This window comes from Tauraco erythrolophus, chromosome 3 (assembly GCF_009769465.1).
Source record: "Tauraco erythrolophus isolate bTauEry1 chromosome 3, bTauEry1.pri, whole genome shotgun sequence".
Classification (NCBI taxonomy): Eukaryota; Metazoa; Chordata; class Aves; order Musophagiformes; family Musophagidae; genus Tauraco; species Tauraco erythrolophus.
This window is the reverse complement of record NC_141467.1, coordinates 5379515-5398562: the sequence shown is the minus strand read 5'-3', so window position 1 is coordinate 5398562 and position 19048 is coordinate 5379515. Positions and strand designations below refer to the sequence as shown.

At 40.8% G+C, this 19048-nt stretch overlaps 1 protein-coding gene across 2 annotated transcripts in view; it reads right to left on the bottom strand.

Annotated features, from left to right (window-relative positions):
• Window positions 1-19048, bottom strand: part of FARS2 (phenylalanyl-tRNA synthetase 2, mitochondrial) — a 276393-nt gene that overhangs the window by 99132 nt on the left and 158213 nt on the right. For both annotated transcript variants that reach the window (XM_086608977.1, XM_086608978.1), the window contains exon 6: window positions 8699-8859. In XM_086608977.1, coding sequence (XP_086465103.1) covers window positions 8699-8859 — 161 coding nt within the window. The remainder of the gene's footprint in view (window positions 1-8698; window positions 8860-19048) is intronic.

The following is a 19048-nucleotide window of genomic DNA, read 5'->3' as shown; positions in this document are numbered from 1 at the left end:
GATATCACAGAGAGCTCCTCCCAGTGTGAAAAGCAATATCAGAAAAAACCCAAAACATTCACATGGGCATTTAACAAGTGGGAAGAAATGTTGAAATCACTGTCCGGTTTGATGCAGGCATCAGTCTCTGTATAAGGACTAAGAGCTGCTAGGTGAGAACAGGCTGTGAAGAGCCTTGACAATGAAGAAAAGCAACATCTTGATAAGCCACAGAAGGGGCAACACGAAAACGTGCAAAGAGAAGAACTCAGCTCTGCTGAGAAGGACCTGGGGGCTCCTAGTGAAAAGCAACTGGGCATGAGTGTGCCCTGACAGCAAAGAAGGCCAAGAGCATCCTGGGCTGTATCAACAGGAGCAGAGCCAGCAGATCAAGGGGAGTGATTATCCTTCTTTACTCATGCTCATTAGACCACATTAGACCACCCAGTTTCTGCCCCCCCAGTACAGGAAAGACTGACAAACTGAAGCAATTTCAGCAATGGGCCACCAAGAAGATCAGGGGGCTGAAACACTTGGCTTGTGATAAAAGGTTGGGGGAGCTGAGTTTGTTCAGCCTGGAGAAGAGACAGCTTCAGGGGAACCTAATGGCAACCTGCAAGTATAAATGAGGAGGTTATCAACAAGATAGATCCAGGCTTTTCACTCCCATGCATAGCGGGAGGATGAGAGGCAACAGATGCAAGTCAAAACAAGAGAATTTCAGAATGGACAAAAGAAAAATCTTTTTCACCATGAGGAGAGTCAAGCAGTGGAATAGGTTGCCCAAAAAGCTTGTGCAGTTTCCATCTTTGGAGGTTTTCAAGATCCAACTGGATAACGTTCTGAACATCCTGGCTTGACCTCAGACCTGACCCTACTTTGAGGGGCGAGGGGGCCTAGAGATCTCCTGACATCCCTTCCTGACATGATTTAGCCTTAGATCCGAAGACTATGAAGATGAATGAAAGCCAAGGCCAAGATGTGCTGGGAAGATAAGACAGAGTACTCCTTTGATTCCCATATTGCTGTTCCCAACACACTGAACTAATACAGGTAACACTTTTCAACACCTTCCCATATCTGCACTTCTGTACAGTGTTAGACACAACCTCTCTTTTAAACAAGGGACAGACAGTCTACAGAACCAGTAGCTGTGGTAAATATCCTCACCTGGGTTTTACTTGGGGAAATAAAAAGCTAAGAATAGACAGAGAAAGAAAGTACTGAATGTGTTTGGAAAACTTGTTGCCTTGAAAGGCTGAAGCACACAGGTCCAGTTGTGCTCCAGTAAAATTGCATGTGTGTCTGAGCATCTGTTTACTATATTATATGATGGAAAAGCCACTATATTACTCATTTGTGGTTCACTGGTATGCAAGCTGCTTATTTTTCAGACCTGGACTTAAAAGTCCACAAAATTAAATTAGGATAAGATAGCAATGGATATACCAGTTTTCACCACTCCTGTTTTTGAGGCATGCCTGAGTTTTGGAGAACTGCTATAAATGTTTCAATCCTTACTCTCACACTACACATTCCTCGCTTTCAACACCACCCCTACCTGCACCCCAAAACTGACGATAATACTTTAATGTACAGAATTGTTTTGATGGCTTGTGGTCATAATTTTTGTGGTCACTTCTTGATTTCTCAAAAAGAGAAAGAAAGAAGAAAAAAAAAATCACTTCTTGATTTCTCAAAAAGAGATCAAGAGTGGATGCATACAGTACAAAGCCTGGGAAGACTTTCTGATTGATTTAGAAGAAGACTTTTGCATCAGTCTCAACAGTTTTTTGCCTTAAACCTACTCTCCTTTTCTGTATCTTTCTCCTCTTCCCCCCCTTCCTCCCCATCTTATTTACACTTTCTCTGTTTGCCCCCAGACTTTTTCATATTGCCCCTAATGCCAAAAGTACAGCTCTTCTCTCTTCAACCTTCCTCTTACTTTATCTCATCTCGGTGGTTTGATTTTCTTCTTTCCTTCCCATGTTTTCAGCCAATTGTCTTTAGTTGAGAATGGGAATTCAATTTCTGTTTACTCTCCCGATGCTTGCTTGTTGACTTTCTTTACCCAAATGTTGATCAGTAAAACTGGCTTGTATCAGAGATTTTGCAAATGAAGTTTGTGGTTTGTCAGATTAATTTCTTACAACCATTTTGAAACTTTCCTTTGCTTCAGCCCTGCAAGGCGCTGATCACTCTCAGTTGGATCCCAGGAAATACAGAGATCTCTGACCTGAAACTATTTAGGCATTTAGGTTATGTTTGACTGAGCAGAGGAACTATCCCAATGATTTAAATGGAACTACTTGCAAGTTTAAAGCTCAGCATGTGCTTCAGTACTTTGCCTGTCTGGGGCCAGAGGGCTCAGGTTCCTAGAGCTTCAATACCAGCACTGGCTACAAATGATACGAGATATAACATCCTGATGAGAGAAGACTTGATGATCAAATGTTTTCTAATCCAATCGTGCAGCTTAGTGCAGCATCTCCGCAATGAAGAAGATATTTCTGCCTTCTTTCCATGGCTATCCAACACTAAAAAGGAGTTTCACAATGTTCTGCAGAGCGTACAGACAAATCTGGAATGATATACACCACTGTAAAGGTTTTACTGACGTTCATTTAAAATGATCTACGTAAGTCACTCATAAGAAATTCAACCTTCCCAAAGTCATGCCAATAAAATGTTTATGCTACATCATCATCTATTCTCTGTTGTGCCTCCACATCCATACACACATTATATATCTTCAAATACAGTAAAAGTAATTAGACAATAAATCACAGTTCAGGCTGTACCTCATTTGTTCAGACATCCAAGCTAAATTTACATACTAATGGTTGCGTATTTGTCTTTAATAGGTGCACTATTAGAATGTAAACATAATAAATGAATAACCGTTTAAGTATGGAGTTACCTAATCTTGATGAAAAATATCCGAAAATGTAGCAGGCAGTGAATCTATTTACTTTTTTATTGGAAAATAAAGCTAATCACAGACTGAGAAGATAAATACAAATTAAATGGAGTAGCATACTAATGATGGATCAGACAGACCCAACCTGTGCAGCAAATGTAAAAAGATCAAACTGGTTGAAATGGCTGGCTTATACATTAGATGCTCTCCCTCTCAAGAATGGAATAAAGGATATAGACTATGATGGTTTAATTTGCAGAAGTTTCCCTTTGGACCTGCCAGTGTATTTTATTTTCAGCATCTTCTAAAGCTTCAGGACAAGCTATATGTCTCCCAGCAACAATCAGGTATTTGCACAGGGATGATGACTGTCTCAGAAAACTGAAAAGTGCACAGTAAGGTAAAAAAGTTTTATTGTGTAACTGTGTGAACAAGAGGGCTCACATATGTAGCAAATAGTGCAAACTGGGCTTCTGGATAAATCCTTTGTCATTAGAATAGGGGCTTAATTCCTATAGCACACTGAGCAAAGGCACATGGCAGTGAGTGAGGCCCAGCCTTTGAGATCTTGCACAGGAGAAAGATGAGCTTGCTTTGATTTCCTTTCCCGTGTAATCAATCACTTCCTTCCACACAATTACACCTTTCTAGAGATAATACTTTATCTCGTCTCCGCTAACTTTGACTGTTCACTTTTCAAAACAGAGGCAGTCTCCTAGGTTAGGGCCACATACACTATTTTGGCTACAGCTCTGCAGGAGGTGAAGAGTGTTAATTCAAGCTGCTTGTCAACTCTCCTCACTCCACTGCCAAAGGTGGCAAAGGCTCAGGTTCCTAGAGCAGAGCTGGTCTAGAAGCTGCGTCCATCCTGGCACCATCAGAACGATCCTGGTTAGAAAGTCCATTATTTTGAGTATTGAAGCTAACAGGTTATTATCAAGGAACTGAGTTTGGAGAGACTGCACGTGCCAGCAGATAGAAGGAAGGAGCAGTCCCTGAAGATGATGAAAGGGAGTGGTAAAAAGTAGGTGGTGCTAGACTTACTGCAGATATTGCAGAATATTAAAGATACTGCAGAAATGAGGAAAAGAAGAAAGCATCTCCCATAATCTCACAGAGGGAATATGCAGTTTAGCTAGGAATCTGATCCAGGTTCCTCCGTACCAGTGCTTCCCCTAGAAGAGCATAAACATGCGCCAGCTTGACCTCAGTCCGGGCCACGAGGCTCATCTACAATGGCAAGAAATAATTATTTAAAACACCAGCAGCGGCAGCAGCCACCAGCAGCATCGAACAAAAGTGACTTTGTGAGCAGAATGCACCAGCAGTCAATTGACATGACACGCCGCTTGCTCACTGCGGCAGCGAAATGATGGAGGTTCCAGGAACCATCCCGCTGCCAGAGCCCATTCGTCTTAATCGACACCTCTGGGCACACCGCACTTCATCTGAACCGTGAGTGCCTTCCTTCCCTAAATGTCATTTCGTTTTTGTACCTTTTCTTGAGAGTTGTCAGCCCATGGACACATTTTTTTTTTTTTTTTTGGTAAGAACGCTGGCTCGGCATGAACTGGAAAGCGATTACACGCAACTACGCTCAGAGCCCTGTCGAACAGAGATGTACCACAGCACACCAGATGGATCCAAGCCATTTATTACATCACTCCTTGCAGGTGCTTAGTCTTCCCTGCCCTGTCCATCCTCAGCCTTTCATTTCACAGCTTGAGCAGAAGCCCTACGCAAGTCAACGGAGGCAAGTCACCAGCCTCTGATCCCCCACGCTGCCGTGACTTGTGTGGAATTACAGCTAGAGTGATTTGGTAATCCAAACCACCGCAACAATCTGATCCATGGGGAGCAGCACTCCAACACTGGCGAGCTGAGCGGCCACCATGGCAGCAGCACCGTCAGCTTTTTGACCTACTGAAGCCTGGATGCGTGTATCGAACTGATGACACAGGAAAAAGTCTGACACATTCAGGCTGTTAAAAGGAACAAAACATATACTGTAAGTCCCAAGAAAACCCTCCAATTAAATTCCATTTTTAAACAAGAGTATATTTAGCCCTGCTGTTATTAAAGGTTACTGCTATGTAGCGTGGACATCATGTATTTGAAGAACATTTTAATGAATGGAAAGAAAAATATTTATGTTGGTGGATAATACTCAGACTACAAGAAAAGATGGGGGGAGTATCCAAAGGTTGAGAGGTCTATCTCAGTTAAGCACATAAAGGATGGACATTTACCCAGGCTTTCTGAGGCTGAAGGATTCAATTTGTGTAATGAAAGGCTCTCAAAACATCTGGTCTGTCTTGGTTCAGTTCAGTCAGGCTGAAAAATATTTCATGGTCTTGCATGCAGAAAATCTGACACTTTTTTAGTATCCACCAAGATATCCTACAACATCAACACTAGAAGACAGGCTAAAAGTTTTCTTTCAAACATGATATCAATAAACCATATGATTTGTTAATTATAAATCTTTAGAAAGTAGACAGGTGCAGAAAGTCTAACTTGGTTTCACAGGATACCTGAAAAATAACACAGAACAGAAAGAAAGAAAAACTGGCTTATTAACTCCCTTCACCCAAGATCTTATGGTAGCACCAAAGATTATTTCACAGTATTCTCATTCGAAAGGGTCATTAACCCTTTAAAAAGCAATGCCAGTATGTACCAGCAGCATGTACAGTATTGAGCTTGAAAAACCTGAATGTAAGATACCAGATGAAAACCGGATAGAGACTTTCTTTTAAACAAAAAACCAAGCTTGCCTTTATTCTCTTGTATCCAGAGACTGAGTTGAAAAATATAAACTAAGAGTTAGGGAGAATTATTCTACCAAAACTGAAGGTAGGACATCCAAGTGAGGTGAATGTATGTATGTGTTAAAAGGGAAAGGGAAAAAAAAAAAGAAAAAAAAAAAAGGAGAAAAAGGTCCCCAAGAAGAGCTTGACTCAAAGAAAAAAATCTGTTTCTAAAACATTGTCCATATCTTTTTTTTTAGAAGAGAGAAAGAAAAGACTCAAAATAATCCAGCTTTCCATCTGTGCTGCCCTTCTCCCATACCCCTCGTTCTCCCAATCCGTATACTTTTCATTGGCCTATTTGTTGGGATACGATGACTGCCAAAACATTAATGTGATAAAGCAGTAGCTAATGGCCCAGTAATATTACTCCTGTCTTTCCCTTCGGTCCCAGTTGGAGCACAGTAGCAGCTGACAAGTTCTCTTCCTTGAAATCTCCCACCTATTGCATCATATCTCCTGATTCGTATAATTACTTCAAAATGTATTCAGCCAGTAAGCCTCAATTTCATGACTTTCTACAACATCAGCTCTGGGTTGTAGAACTTTTCTCCTTGTTCCAAGTTGAACCCATGCCAGCTGAAACCAATGCTGTTCATCAAGAAGTCCTTAAAGACCTACCAAGACCTTGTCACCACTCTGCTATTGATGACACAGACAGCTATCTACCAAAACAGTGCAAAACCATGTGCTCCTAGTGACTCCTGCTCAGCTAAGGTGTGCTGGCTGTGACTGGGATAGAGTTAATTGTCTTCACAGTAGCTACCATGGGGCTGTGTTTTGGATTTGTGCTGGAAACAGCGCTGACAGCACAGGGATGGTTTCGTTACTGCTGGGCAGTGCCTACACACAGTCAAGGTCTTTTCTGCTTCTCACACCACCCCACCAGCGAGTAGGCTGGGGGGGGCACAAGGAGTTGGGAGGGGGCACAGCTGGGACAGCTGACCCCAACTGACCAAAGGGATATTCCACACCATGTGACATCACGTTCAGCATATAAAGCTGGGGGAAGAAGAAGGAAAGGGGGGCACATTCGGAGTGATGGCATTTGTCTTCCCAAGTAACCGTTACATGTGATGGAGCCCTGCTTCCCTGGAGATGGCTGAACACCTGCCTGCCCATGGGAAGCAGTGAAGGAATTCTTGTTTTCTGCTTTGTTTGCGTGCGTTGCTTTTGATTTCCCTATTAAAGTGTCTTTATCTCAACCCATGAGTTTTCTCACTTTTACTCTTCCAAGTCTCTCCCCTATCCGACTAGGGGGGAGTGAGTGAGTGGCTGTGTGGGGCTCAGTTGCTGGCTGGGATTAAACCATGACATAAGGTTATCAAACAGCACCAATTGAAAAAAAAGAAAAAAAGTAAAAAAGAAAAAAATATTTCTTTCACTTTTAGCTTCCTAGAAACAGTGTACTTTCCTCTGAGCCTATCCACAGCAACCTAGGTCTCTGTCATCTTCAGATCAACTCTCTACATCCGACTTTATCTGAAGCTGTACATTTACATCAAAATGATACACAACTTTGAGAAGTCAGATACCCAGCCCTCTTGTTGGCTCACCTTCAACATCAGACCATATCATTCTGACAATCTGGGCCGTTCCCCAAAACCCCATTCTACAGCTAACATCAGTTTGAGGCTTGGATCCACAATTTTAAAGCAAGCAAGAAATCTCATCTTAGTTCCATCAGAGATCAGGTTACAATCTATAAATCAAGCTACAATATCCGTGCTCCTGAGGAGCAATGCCAATCAGGAAGATATGGGCTTTTTTGAAAAGAACAACAAACATTCTGTAGGAGATCAGAAAAACTTACAGGGAGACCCACTTTCAGGAACAGTGGCAAAAACTTGTTTTCTTTCTCTAAGTGATAACTACAATCTGAATACCCCTATGACAGTATCACCAAAAAAAACCCAAACAAAAAATGAAACCAAACCAAACCAAAAAATCCCCCAAAACCAACCCATCCCCAAACCTATCCAAACACCATTTTGACTTTTTGACTCTACCAGATAAGATGTGCCACAATTGCCATGAATTAAAAAATTGATGCTGTTATTGATTTGATGTGGAGGCTGCTCAAATATCATCTGAGCATCATCACAGTTGATGTCCCCTTTTATATTTTAAATTCTTAAAAACCATAATCAAGCTGTTCAGAAACAAGCAAGGAAAATGGTAAAAAAGGCAGCAGCAAAAAACATTTTGCTGCTTTAGTACTTCAGACTTCATCAAGCACCTACACAGCTATGTCAGCTCAACTCCTCCAGAGACCAGGGACATCAGCTAACTTGAACCTTCCCATACTCATGCTGAAGAATATTATGGAAGTACCATTCCCACTCACTTCAGTTATGCTTGATTACTTTGCAGCCACAAAAAGTAAGACAAGGTTGCCAACTACAAAAATCACCTCTGTGGAGGAGCTACAAAAGAAACAGAAGCTGAGCCTGTCCTGTCTCCCCACTACCACCTGGGTGGAAAGAGGTGACATGTTGAAGATGGCAAGGCACATTCACAAAGCATTTTGCCAAAGTTTAACGATGCCACTTATGTTGACTTCAATAAACGTAGAGTGAAAACAATGGGAAAAATTGGGAATGTATTACAGTATTTAAATGCTCAGCATCAAACGCGTTTTTATAATGAAACACAATTATGGATGCAATTCAAGAACATACCCAAACCAGACCCAGGCCCAAATCAATCCCTTTTCTGGATAAATTTAAAAGTTAAGTATATGCTTAAGTACTACTCAGAACAGAGATATTCACTGGGTATCAGCAGCAAGCTTCATCTGGCTGAAAGAAAATGTCATCAAAAGCTGGAGTTTATTGCAGCATATCAGAGAATCATGACAGCTGTAAAGCTGTTGCTTCAAAACCTAATCTGTTAATGGCACAGAATTTTAATTATGTAATATCCTCTAGGGCTACACACACTTCTTACTGATAGAAAATTATTATAATATGTATATATATAATTTTACCTGGAATTTTATTTTTTGCCAAATGTGAGGCACAATAAACTGCTTCAAGAAGCGTTCATCCTCACTCCAGAACAGTCGGATATCAGGGATATCGTACAGGATCATGGCCAGCCTCTCCAAACCCAAGCCAAATGCCCAGCCAATTTTATCTTGAGCACCAGCTGCAATAAACAAACAAACAAGTGAAAAATTCAAGAGCTCAAATTCACAACATGAAAAATTGCTGATAAAATGTTCACCTGTTTACCAAGAAAAAAATAAAGTGGCAAGATAGAAAAGCCTACAAGTAACTGATAAATGGTGAAAAGTCTCTAAGACCAGCTTAGTTTTTCTACCTTCCTGGAAAAGGAGGACTATCTGTCTGTTAGTGATGATGGACTTGTTTGTGAAACACCAAGAGACTCCTGTCTCCGTTTATGCTCATTCTTCATGCTAAAACTTGAAGGACTGTAGTTACGTGGTTAAGTCTACTTTTAGTTTGTTTACTGGATGTCCAACTTGGGCAAAGTTCTTCATGAATTTGGCAGAAAAACGAAATTACGCATCAGGTACAATAATAAACACTAGAAGATACATTTATTAACTATTTTTATTCTGCAAGTATTCGAAATACCTCCATCTTCCTAACAAGAAGAAAGTACTTCAGGTAGTAAGCAGTGAGGAATGATCTGCAACTACTGTCTATGAAAATCTGGACTGACACATCTAAACATCTTCACTGTCTCCACTGTGATTCATTCATATGACGGTAATAGACAACACTACAGGAAATTCACTTTAGATGTGCCGATCTGATAAAACTGGATTGGGATCTGAACCTGCTATATTATTTATACAACATAATATCAACTGGAGATAAAAACCCCACATATCCCACACTTTTGGTTGTATTTATATTTCATGTAGCCATTTCCTGTGGTGTAAAGGTGTAACTAATAATGCATTTGACCTTCCAGACCAACACATATTTCTATATAATATGCTTCCAAAACCCCTGATAAAGCCAGAAAATGAAGAACTCATACTTAGTTTACAAGCAATATTTAGTTTGTATTATAAAATTACTGCAACCTTAAATGAATTAAAGAGAGTTACTTTAACTGTGTTCTATAATAACGTTATCACTGAGCAGCTGTTCTAGCACTCCTTCATTATTCCCTTATTGAGAGAGGTAGGACTGGCTCTACAAACAGAAAAGAATGGCCACAAACATAGGAGAGTTATGGGAGGACGACAGGATCACCATTCTATGAGCCTTCCTCTCAAAAGAAGAAAAAAAGAAAAGAAAAACCCACTCTCTCCTCTAGAAAGAACTATCATCCTGGAACCTGCTCTAGAACCAACAAGTGAGCTAGAGCCTGCTCTAGAACCAAGAAGTGATCTAGGAGATGCTCTGGAACCGAGTACTAAACTAGATCACAATCCAAAACGAAACAACTATCTTGACCCAACAAGTGAGCTAGAAGTTCAAGACCATCTTCCTGAGCATGAAATTGAGTAAATAATAATCAGGAGCCAGTAAACAAACTGAATCCCAAACTAGTTACGTAACAATCAGGAATCAAATTGAACCCCAATCTAGAATCAACAAGTGAACTAGAACCCACACATGAGTTAGAACCCACTCTAGAACTTGATCTAGAACAGTTAAGGAGATTGGGAACCTGATCTAGAACAAAGAAGTGATCTAGGGTGGCAGACCAAGCTAGAACCCTATCTAGAACCCTCTCACTACCAAACCACCAGCTCCACAATTCATCCCTGATCTTAGGAACAACTGCACCAACACCACCCTAGATTAAAAACACTCGAACACATCTGGACCCAGACTCTAGGGCCCCAGGTCATCAGCAAGCACATTTCTTTCTCCTTTTCAAGGAAAGGGCTTGGGAAATGGGCAGGTGAATGCTAAGACTGTCTGCCAGAAAAGCCAGCAGTGCCATCCCAACATTGATGGGAACTATTTCAACAGGAAATTTCTACAGGCTGTAGAAAACTGGATAAAGGCAAAAGGTTCTTTATTCCTCAGGTGAAAACTCCACCACGTGTTTAGCTACATTTAGAAACAATTAGAACCAACACGACTTAGAGTTAGAATTTTAAGTCACTTTTGGAGTTTTTTCATATTTTAGAGCAAGTTTTTCATTTTATTCTCAAGACAAAGACTCTTGACTCTCTAGTTTCCCACAGTAGTTAGGAAAACCTTGTTTGGGTTAGGCATTCTGCAATACTATCAGCCAGATCACCAGGCCGATTTAGAATATTATTCTTCATTTTCCTTGAGAAGTTCAATGTTTCTATAAAACTTTCATTTAGTCATAAGATAATGTTTATCCAGTTGCACTCTTGGTGCATTTCATCAGCATTACAAATCCCAGACTATACTGAGAAAAAAGTAACAGTCTGACAGCATTAACAATGTATTCTTGATATCCAAACACCAGCAGATGATTTCACGTCAATAATTAGGGGGGATTGCCAGGAAATGTCAAAAAGGTCGTTTGAAACCAAATCAATGTTTTTACCAAACAATGTTTTGTTAAACAGAAACATGCTAATGTCTCGTACAGCTAAACACATTCAGAGTTTTTCCCTTTCTGTGAAGGAGGCAGGAACAGTCATGAAATAACATCCTCAACAATGTGCTCAGTTTCAAGTATGTTACAGAGCACAAATTTATGACAACAAAGCTTTTGTTTTGAAATTAATTCAGATTTTTACTAAAGTCAGGCTTTTCAACCAAATTAAGGAAGTGGAATATTTTCTATTAGCTCTCCAAACATTTTTGTAATGTTTCTTTCTCTCTTCTCAGTCACTCAGTCCCATGCTTACACAGGGTTGGATAACTTTCCTCACGGTGTGTACTGCAGAATGTCCCAATTCACGGCATAAGCCTCAGAGTGATCGACACAGCAGCATGCACGAGAATGTAAAAATGCCAGGAACGTTCCAAAGAATCTCTGCTTCCACTGAATGATAGTGCATGCCAGGGTGCATGCCAATAATTAGAAAGACTCAACTTCTGCAAAATATTAATGCTGCATTGGTATGAAAATGCAACAAACTAAAGAAGCTTCTAGAACAGAAATCAAATCTTAGTGGCATTAAACCACAGTTGTTGTCCTAATAAAAACAAACAAAACAAAACCAAACAAAACCACAAACCACCTCATGTGCCATATATACATAAAATCAGTATCCAAATCCAGCTCCTTATTTCTTTAATAAGAGAATCAACATGTCCTCAACACAAGGAGGACATGGAGCTGCTGGAGCGAGTCCAAAGGAGGTCCACGAAGATGATCCAAGTGCTGGAGCACCTTGGCTCTTTGTGTCCAAAGTTTCAAACAGACTTTGAGAAATGCTGCATTATGTTATACGCTGCTTCCCTTTACTATCCTTGGAGCTACACACTTGGCACCTGACTCAACTGTGTTTTATAAGACATGTAAATACGAATTTCCTGTTCAGAACGTTTTACTTGGGCTGACAGACCAGGCCAAGACTATGCAGCATTAACATCATTACCAATATCTGAGAGGATCAAAACTGCCACTTTCAAGGCCTCTGGAAGAAACAGAGCAACGGCCTGTGAGGCACTGTCGCATTGGCATTACATCTCCGACCAGGAAACTCCTGGGCTGCTGTCCCTGGGAAAAGCCACTGCTCCCACATACACAAGCCTCTCTCATGCGGCACTAAACATAAAAAGGCAAGAATATTTAATACAGAAAAGCTGTACAGATATTAATGATGCAATATTTCTGGCCAGAAAGTAAATATTCATACCTTCATTTACAGGGCAGGAGCACTGAGTCATTAAACATGGATTTTTTCAACACCAGGAACCAACTCCATGTTTAGCCATCATCCTACTGATTTTTAAATAAGCTGGCAAAGGCTCAGAGCTTTTTAAAACTTAAACAAATGCCTAAACAAATACATTTATGCTGAAAGGATGGGTGCATGTGTGGGACTCGACTCTTCACCATTGGCACTGGCAGTGTGCTCCTGAGTCACGTAACACCACTGCACATCTCAGAGCTATCCAGCTAGATCAAGGCCATACCTCCCTTCCCTAGTATCAATTTAAACTCAATTTTTTTGGAAACTTTGAACTCATATGAACAAGTATGCTGTTATGTTCAATACCGAGACAAAACAGTAGCCTGTCTTAGTAGCAAAACCCCTCTTCGTTTCAAAAGTGCCAGATTTCCATATACCTACGGATATTCCTGGAGACTGATTAACACAATCCACCACCTCCTCCAGAGGTAAAGTGGAGCACCTGGAGGAATATCCATGAGGGTTCTGAAGAGTCACTGCTTACTCTCAACAGAGACATTGAACCTGAAGCCTAAAGAGGCCAGGTTAAGCATCAGTGTTAATTAATTCACTGATGCTCATTTAAGTATACATGATGGGGGACGATGATCCTCCTTCCCCGTGTTACTGACAATTACTGGTAGATCAGGCAGGAGAAAAAAAGGATATGACAGAAGATCAGCAGAATGGGTGTATATTCTGAGAGGCAGAGATTTAAGATTTATGCCTTTTATTATTTTGATATAAGAATAGTTTTTGTCGCAACTCTTTGTTCGCACTTTGAGGATAGTGTACGCTATTTACACCTAATTGATTTGAGATTCATTTCAATTCTGCAATGAATGCTTTGATTTTATATCAGCAATGTTTTAATATGTTTTTTTTTAATGACTGGGACACATCATATTTTTTTTCACTATGTAGCAGACAAAAAATTACTCATCCAGCTATCTGCCTAGCAGCTCAAAGCATTGTCATCTAAGCTATGAATAAACATGTAGTTGCAGAACTGGTCTTTTGGATGATCCTCGTACAACTATCAGCCTTCAGACCACAAACTTCTCAAGTGTCTGCAGTCAAAGCTGTATCAGTGAAGAACTCCTTCTACTCAGAGAACAAAAAAAAAAAAAAAAAAGAAAAAGGAAAATGCAGATAACTAGAATTCCTCCTCAAATCAGCACTGGCAAATCTCCACTTCACTCCACATTTTCATTTGCTGAAAGATGAGCTGGCAGGGAAGAAGACAGGCCTGGCTGAACAGAGAGAGCTTTGGCTGGAACTCAGGAAAAAAAGGAGAGTTCATGATCTCTGGAAGAAGGGGCGGGCCACTCAGGAGGACTGCAAGGATGTCATGACGTTATGCTGGGAGAAAATTAGAAGGGCCAAAGCCCAAGTAGAACTTAATTTGGCTACTGCCGTAAAAGACAATAAAATATGTTTCTATAAATATAGAGCAACAAAAGGAGAGCTAAGGACAATCTCCATCCTTTATTGGATAAGGGAAGAAACATAGTGACAAAGCATGAGGAAAAGGCCGAGGTACTTAATGCCTGCTTTGCCTCAGTCTTTAGTAGCAAGACCAGTTGTTCTCCAGGTACCCAGCCCCCTGAGCTGGAAGACAGGGATAGGGAGCAGAATGAAGCCCCCATAATCTACATGGAAATGGCAAGTGGCTTGATACACCAATTAGATACATAAAAGTCTACGGGGTCAGACGGGATGCAGCCCAGGGTACTGAGGGAGCTGGCAGAAGTGCTCACCAAGCCACTTTCCATCATTTATCAGCAGTCCTGGTTAACTGGGGACATTCCAGTTGACTGGAAGTTAGCAAATGTGATGATGCCCATCTACAAGAAGGTCTGGAAGGAGAACCCAGGGAACTACAGGCCTGTCAGTCTGATCTTGGTGCCAGGGAAGGTTATGGAGCAGGTCATCTTGAGTGCCATCACACAGCATGTACAGAACAACCAGGTGATCAGGCCCTCTCAGCATGGGTTTATGAAAGTCATGGTCCTGCTTGACTAACTTAATCTTCTTCTATGACAAGGTGACTTGCTTAGTGGATGAAGGAAAAGCGATGGATGTTGTCTACCTAGGCTTTAGTAAAGCCTTTGACACCGTTTCCCACAGCATTCTCCCTGGAGAAACTGGCTGCTCATTGGCTTGGACTGTGTACTCTTTACTGGGTAAAAAACTGGCTGGATGGCCAGGCCCAAAGAGTTGTGGTGAATGGGGTTCACCACACTCACTATTGGGTTCGCTCAGTATTGGGTTCAGTTCAGTTTAATATCTTTATCAATGATCTGGATGAAGGGATTGAGTGCATCCTCAGTGAGTTTGCAGACAACATCAAATTGGGCAGCAGCATTGAGCTGCTTGAGGGTAGGAAGGCTCTATAGAGGGATCTGGACAGGCTGGATCGATGGGTCAAGGTCAATCACATGGAGTTCAACAAGGTTAAGTGCCAGGTCCTGCACTTGGGTCACAACTTCATGCAACGCTACAGGATTGGGGAAGAGTGGCTGGAAAGCTGCGTGGTGGAAAAGGACCTGGGGCTGTTGGTCGACAGCCGGCTGAATATGAGCCATCAGTGTGCCCAGGTGGCCAAGAAGGCCAATAGTATCCTGGCTGGTATCAGAAATAGTGTGGCCAGCAGGACTATGGAAGTCATTGTCCCTCTGTACTAGGCACTGGTGAGGCCACACCCTGAACACTGTGTTCAGTTTTGGACCTCCCACTACAAGACAGACATTGAGGTGCTGGAGCGTGTCCAAAGAACAGCAATGAAGCTGGTGAAGGGTCTAGAGCACAAGTCTCATGAGGAGCAGTTGAAGGAACTGGGGTTGTTTAGCCTGGAGAAAAGAAGGCTGAGGGGAGTCCTTATTATTCTCTATAACTACCTGAAAGGAGGTTGTAGGGAGGTGGGTGTCAGTCTCTTCTCCCAAGTAACCAGTGATAGAACAAGAGGATGTGGACTCAAGTTGCACCAGGGAAGGTTTAGGTTGGATATTAGGAAAAATTTCTTCACTGAACGGGTTGTCAAGCATTGGAACAGGCTGCCCAGGGAAGCGGTTGAGTCAGCATCCCTGGAGGTATTTAAAAGATGTGTAGATGTGGTCCTCAGGGACATGGTTTAGTGGTGGACTTGGCAGTGCTAGGTTAGTGGTTAGACTTGATGATCTTAAAGGTGTTTTCCAACCTAAACAAGTCTATGATTCTCTGATTTATTTTGTCTCTGATCTCTTCACCAACTTCCTATTTGTAAAGCACCAAGTTAATGCAGGATTTAAAGATATGATTGACTTAAAGCATCTGAAGAATTACCTTGGGAACTCGACAAGACTAAAGCATGCTCTTAAACTTATTTCTGACGGGAAATGACCAGATGGCTTAAAAGTTAAACATGCAGCTAATCACTCTATTGAGTGCTTTTCACAGCACATATATATCTTTAAATACACTGAATTTTGGCAAGTAGTATGCAAAGAAGTCAAGTGAATGTGAGTCAACATGACAGAAAGAACAAACATAGCATAGCTTTAAATGCTGCAAAAAACAGTTTGAGGTTTGATGATGAGACCTGGCCAAAGTGGCAGATTCCAGGGACCTGGTGAGGCAATCATAGCATCACTGCTTGAAATAACACAGCCTAATGGATAAAGCTTTCCTGACATATGAGCTTTCCCAAATGCTCCTCAAAGGTCTGTATGCTGCCAGGCTCCTGGTACCTCACATGAAGAACTTGACTACTCACTGGGAGAAAATTGCTGGAAGCTTTGCATGTCAGGTAGCCAAAGATGGAAAAGGAAAGGATAAAATGATTTGACTGGCTTCCCGCACTTGGGGCTGAGACAGTCCAATCTGACTCCAGAAGGTTGCATCATCACAGCTGTGTCTTACAGGGGAGCTCAAGAGTCCTTATCTGCCTTGAGAACTCATATCTATCTGTCCTGCTCTTAAGCTTCGAGCCCAGATGAATCAGTTTACGCTTCAATGTAGATAATCAAGCTATTCTCCAAAAAACATTGCTAAACGAAAGCTAAGTTTGATCAGCCAGGATAAGAAGCTTTGTAATTCCTCACTGAGGCATATATAATGACCTGCCAGAACTCATGGATTATATCCCACTGAATCCTCAGAAATATCCACAGGCAGAAGTGTTTACCTTCTCAAGGAATGTGAGGCAGGACATTTGGCATTGTACAAGATTTTAAAGACATATTTTGCAGCATAGTGATAGGAACAAGTTGACAAAACTTTTTTGTTATACAGTTCAGTCACACTTATTTTTATATCTATGCTGGCTTTTATTTAACAATTTTCGCTACTCTTGTAAAACTGCCAATAAAGAAATCTTTCTTTCAATAGAGCCTAAATTGGGTCTTCAAATTGTTGTACTCAGCAGTTACTGAGAAGTGAAAGAAATTAAATTTTGATCTTGGATTGAGGCAAAGTCAGGAGCACACAACAAGCTGCACAGAAGATGTTCTTCACAAAATGCCCCAAAATTAATATACCCAAAGCGCATATAGATGAAAGCTGGGATGAGTTCCAGAAGCAAAGACCTGAATTTGATCTCCTGCTTTCAGTCCAAACCATGGCTGTTAATGGATCAAATTCAGGAACTAAAATGGTGGGAAGAGGGGTGAACAGTTTCTCAAGGATTCACAGACTACACAGCATGTTTTATAAAACAAATCAATGCTTTAAACTGTGTAGAAAGTAAGTTATAGACATAACGAACACGTGACTTGACACAAAACATCAGAAATTCCTGAAATGAAGACCTATGCCCACAGTTGAGCTCTATGTGATTAATGGGCAGCTTACGAACAAGGCTTTGAAAAACAGCTTCTGTGAAATAAATATTTAATTATCGCCAGAGACTAGGAAGGCATATTCTACATGAGGGCCACTGCAATGAGGTAAATCATGTTTACTCATGTTTAAAATAAGCCATTTTAAATTATTTCCTGCTTCAGATAAAACTCTCGTATGTTGGGAGTCCAAAGCTTAACATGGAAGAAAAAAAATACTAAGGTGTCAGTCTAATATAGAAGAGCTTGTGAAAGTGCAAGGTCAGGTGGCTGGGACGTTAAGCAACTGAGGTCAAAAAGCTTACCGAAGTTTCCATCTGAACTGCTCTCTTCAGTAAAAGCAAAAATCAAAACTGTCGTATTTTCTCTGTTAAATTGACGTATTCAGGCTCCTGTGTGCAATCCAGTTTAAATTACCTCCTAAAATAAGGACTTGGCTTTCAGACTACACATGTTAAGTGAGCTGCTCCTCAAGAACTCAAGAAAAGGAGTAAACATTCAATTATGCCTATTCTGTGGAAAAAGAACTTACCTTTCTAAATCTCATATGTGGAGTAATTTTTTGACAATAACAGTCACTTTGAGATGACTGCTTTTTCTCCTGGGTCAGACTGATCTGTTCTGTTTGTCCACTTAAAAACTAAGCAAAAGAACTTTAAAGGCTTTGATCGAGTTTTTAATATGTATGTTTACTTTTGTTCCATAATCAAAATAGCTGGGTGCACACTAAAGGAAAAAGTTTCTAACCAGGGAAGCCATCCACCAGATTCAACTTTCTTGTAATATGTAATTAACATATATTTACAAATATTTAACCAGACCAAAGAGCTGGGAGGAAAATGGGGAGAAATAGATGATCGGAGCTTCCGATGGGGAGAAATATACGATCAGAGCAGAAGAGGACAGGAAAACTAGATTAGCAAGAAGAAGAAAGAGCAAACCAAAGCAACAATGAGAAGGAGCTTTCCTTATTTTTTCCCACCTCAGACTGACACTTTCAGTTTTCAATTATTTCATCTTTCTGCTTCTGAAGTTACGAATTCCTCAATCCTCCTCCCCTGCTCTTTTCCATCTTCCTATCTTTGCCCGAGTCCACTTCTCTCTTTCCCACAAGCCCTTCTAAGCATTCACAACAAAATCTATGACAAAACCACCCTTAAACAGAATCTTACATAAAACTTCAGGTATTTTTTCAAAGTTCATAACCATACACTGCCATAACATTCAACCTTCCAAGCTAAGATAAAGCATCGGCTTAACTCCCAAGCGCAATATAAGATATTAGTCATTAAGTACAAACACTTTTTACGGTATAAGGTCTTTCTTTTTCTCTGTACTTCAGCCTACATATCTGAACAAATGGCTTGCTTAGTTTATGAGGTTTTTTCCCTTTACCCCTGGCTATCTCAAGCCTGGACATTCTCCATGGAGGACAGTGCAATTTGCTGTCCTAATTTATGTCACAGAGCAAAAAATTAATTGACTTCTTGGGTCTATTTCCCCTGGCTCTGCCTGCAGGCTCCAGTACTGCTCTTTTGGTCCTGTGTATGTAAAAGCAAATTCCAATTCTTTTCATAATGTTTTGTTCATTCAGGCAAAGCTGGATTTTGAGGTTTCGGTTCTTTTAATATCTTTTAATACTGTTAAATCTCCCTAGACAGTGGGGCTGTGTATATTTGAAAAAATAAAATATAAATAAATACATGAG